The sequence below is a fragment of the Alosa pseudoharengus genome, unplaced genomic scaffold (genome assembly GCF_046254945.1).
Source record: "Alosa pseudoharengus isolate Yale_2024_CS ecotype anadromous, Long Island Sound unplaced genomic scaffold, YU_APseudo_1.1 YU_APseudo_1.1_scf_4, whole genome shotgun sequence".
Classification (NCBI taxonomy): domain Eukaryota; kingdom Metazoa; phylum Chordata; class Actinopteri; order Clupeiformes; family Clupeidae; genus Alosa; species Alosa pseudoharengus.
In genome coordinates, this window is record NW_027468774.1 from 8,526,684 (window position 1) to 8,529,183 (window position 2,500).

The 2,500-nt window shown below is 48.2% G+C and overlaps 1 protein-coding gene across 2 annotated transcripts in view; it reads left to right on the top strand.

Annotated features, from left to right (window-relative positions):
* Nucleotides 1-2,500, top strand: part of grid1b (glutamate receptor, ionotropic, delta 1b) — a 413,352-nt gene that overhangs the window by 267,345 nt on the left and 143,507 nt on the right. For both annotated transcript variants that reach the window (XM_076266605.1, XM_076266603.1), the window contains exon 4: nucleotides 2,162-2,367. In XM_076266605.1, the coding sequence (XP_076122720.1) occupies nucleotides 2,162-2,367 (206 nt within the window). The remainder of the gene's footprint in view (nucleotides 1-2,161; nucleotides 2,368-2,500) is intronic.

Genomic DNA, 2,500 nt, shown 5'->3' on the forward strand with positions numbered 1-2,500 from the left:
GGGATGGAGAAAGAGAGACAAAAGGAGAGAGAGGGAGGGAGTGGTAGGGAGAGAGAGGGAGGGAGTGGGGGGGAGAGAGAGGGAGGGAGTGGGAGGGAAAGAGAGAGGGAGAGAGAGGGAGGGAGAGAGGGATGGAGAGAGAGAGAAAAGGAGAGAGAGGGAGGGAGAGAGGGAGAGAGAGAGGGAGGGATAGAGGGAGAGAGAGAGCGAGAGAGAGTCCCTCCAGGTGACTTTTTGAGACTTGGAGCAATCGAAGAGTACCCCCGCAATGTGAGCTTTTTACTCTGAATCTGGGCTCCTTCTGTCCCACTGGGGGAGCTGATTTTGTGGACGATCTGCTCCAGCTGATCCACAGGCGCTTTCACTCAAACCTGGACATCACTGAGGGAAAAGAGAAGGAAGAGGCCAAAGGCTTTGAGAGAAAAAAAGTCTCTTACTATTTCTCCTCATTTCTTTCCTGGGGTTACTGTCAATCAATCCTCCAGCAGCAGCAGCAGGGCAGAGTGGAAGAGTGGAAGCCCAGCTGGAAGCTTCGAGGCTGGGCTTGGCTTGTTGCCTCACACCCCAGCCTCTCTGGATCCTCCAGGGCTGCTACATCTTCCTTTTTCATTAGAGGAATTTAAAGTGGAATCACTTTGGATGTGCAAAGTTCAGAGGTGGACGACAGAAGCCCAATATTCTGATCTTTTTTTTTTCCATCATCGTTTTTTCAGTCAAACTTTAAGTCAACTTGTTTAAGATTTCATCTTTCGGAAAATGTATTCTACAGAAGTCTTCCCTGTGAATAGCTTCTCTATAATGCAACGCTTTACATATTCAGAGAGAGAATCCTCCTTGACAGTTGAACTCAAAGCCTTTCTGCATTCTTACCGAGTTGAACGAGGGCTATGAGTCAAGATTAGTTTGGAGCGCGTGTCTGAGGTGGTGAGTTTTGACAATAAGAGCACACATTAAGTGTGGCAGGGAGGTGAGGGGGTGTGTGTGCGCTCACGATGTCTCACTCACAGAATAGATTTGATTTCGGCAGCTTTTAAAAGGAGCGTGCCGTGTCGCCGATCTCGGGCTCGGGAGCGGGCTGTCATTAGAAGAACACACTCTGTGTGCCCATCTCCGACTCGCTCTAGTCATCTCATGGGCATATTGAGATGCCAGTGCTCAGTCGCCCGCGTCTCTTTTGAAGAATTAAGGCTGATCCTCTGAGGCTCGTCCATATTACAGCCCTCAGTCTTGTGCCAAGCTCACTGCCACGCAGGCTGACTCTCATTTCTATTCCAAGAAGCGGTTTTACTCAATGACTCAATCCCATTCTTTGGTGACAACACAGGCTTGATAAAGGAGTCTGCACAGAAATGATTGGCAATGAAGGCCTCAGGCTTTTCAATTAACAACAGAGAAAACTCTGGAAGTGTCACATGTGTTCCCCAAAGCATGTTAGAATGGAAATGTATGTTGAAATAGTGACAGAAAAGGCTGTTCTGTATTCACACACACACACACACTGTATTCTGTATTCATACACCCACTGCCTCCTCCTGAATCAGTTGCCTTCAGAGCTCAGAGGTACAACATCCATTCTGTTGTCAAAAATGCTTTTATTTTGTGAAAAATGCTTTTATTTTGAAGGCATTATTAAGGCCCTAAAATTAGTTTGACTTCAGACTTTGCACATCAAATAAATGAGGAGGTGTAAGTCCTATCTGCTACTGGGATCTACAGCAGGTCCAGCTGTTTATTATGAAAGCCTTAAATGGTCTGGAGGACTTCCTTCCTCAGCTGGAGGCCACCTCTTCACCCCCTGACTGGCGCTGTCCTCTGACCAAACTTTGGGTTTGTTGTGGTTGTATTGTTTTGTTTTGTTTGTTTTAGGCTTGGGTTTTGGAGTGGTTTGCTTTTATTCTTTAACAGTCTCATTTATTTACTGGTGATAAAAGGAAACTTAAAAACCATCCTCTGCTGCACCCACTACTGTTAATTTGCCCCACTGGTGTATTTTTTCCCCCACTACTGTTTATTTGCCCCACTGGTGTATTTTTTCCCCCACTACTGTTTATTTGCCCCACTGGTGTATTTTTTCCCCCACTACTGTTTATTTGCCCCACTGAGAGGTCTGTGTTTTTCCTTGGTGACTCACTGTGTGACTGTCTGTGATTCTCGTCCACAGACATCCGCGGTCTGCAAGGTTTCCTGGACCAGACGTCTCGGCGCGGTCTGGACGTGTCTCTGCAGCGCGTGGACCGCAACATCAGCGGCGTCTTCTCCAGCCTGTTCACCAGCATGCGCACGGAGGAGCTCAACCGTTACCGGGACACCCTCCGACGCGCCATCCTGCTGCTCAGCCCCCACGGAGCGCAGGTCTTCATCCACCAGGTCAGAACGGCCACTCCGCTCTCTCTCTCTCTCTCTCTCTCTCTCTCTCTCTCTCTCTCTCTCTCTCTCTCTCTCTCTCTCTCTCTCTCTCTCTCTCTCTCTCTGAATACGCTTTTTACAGGATGGTTGATGA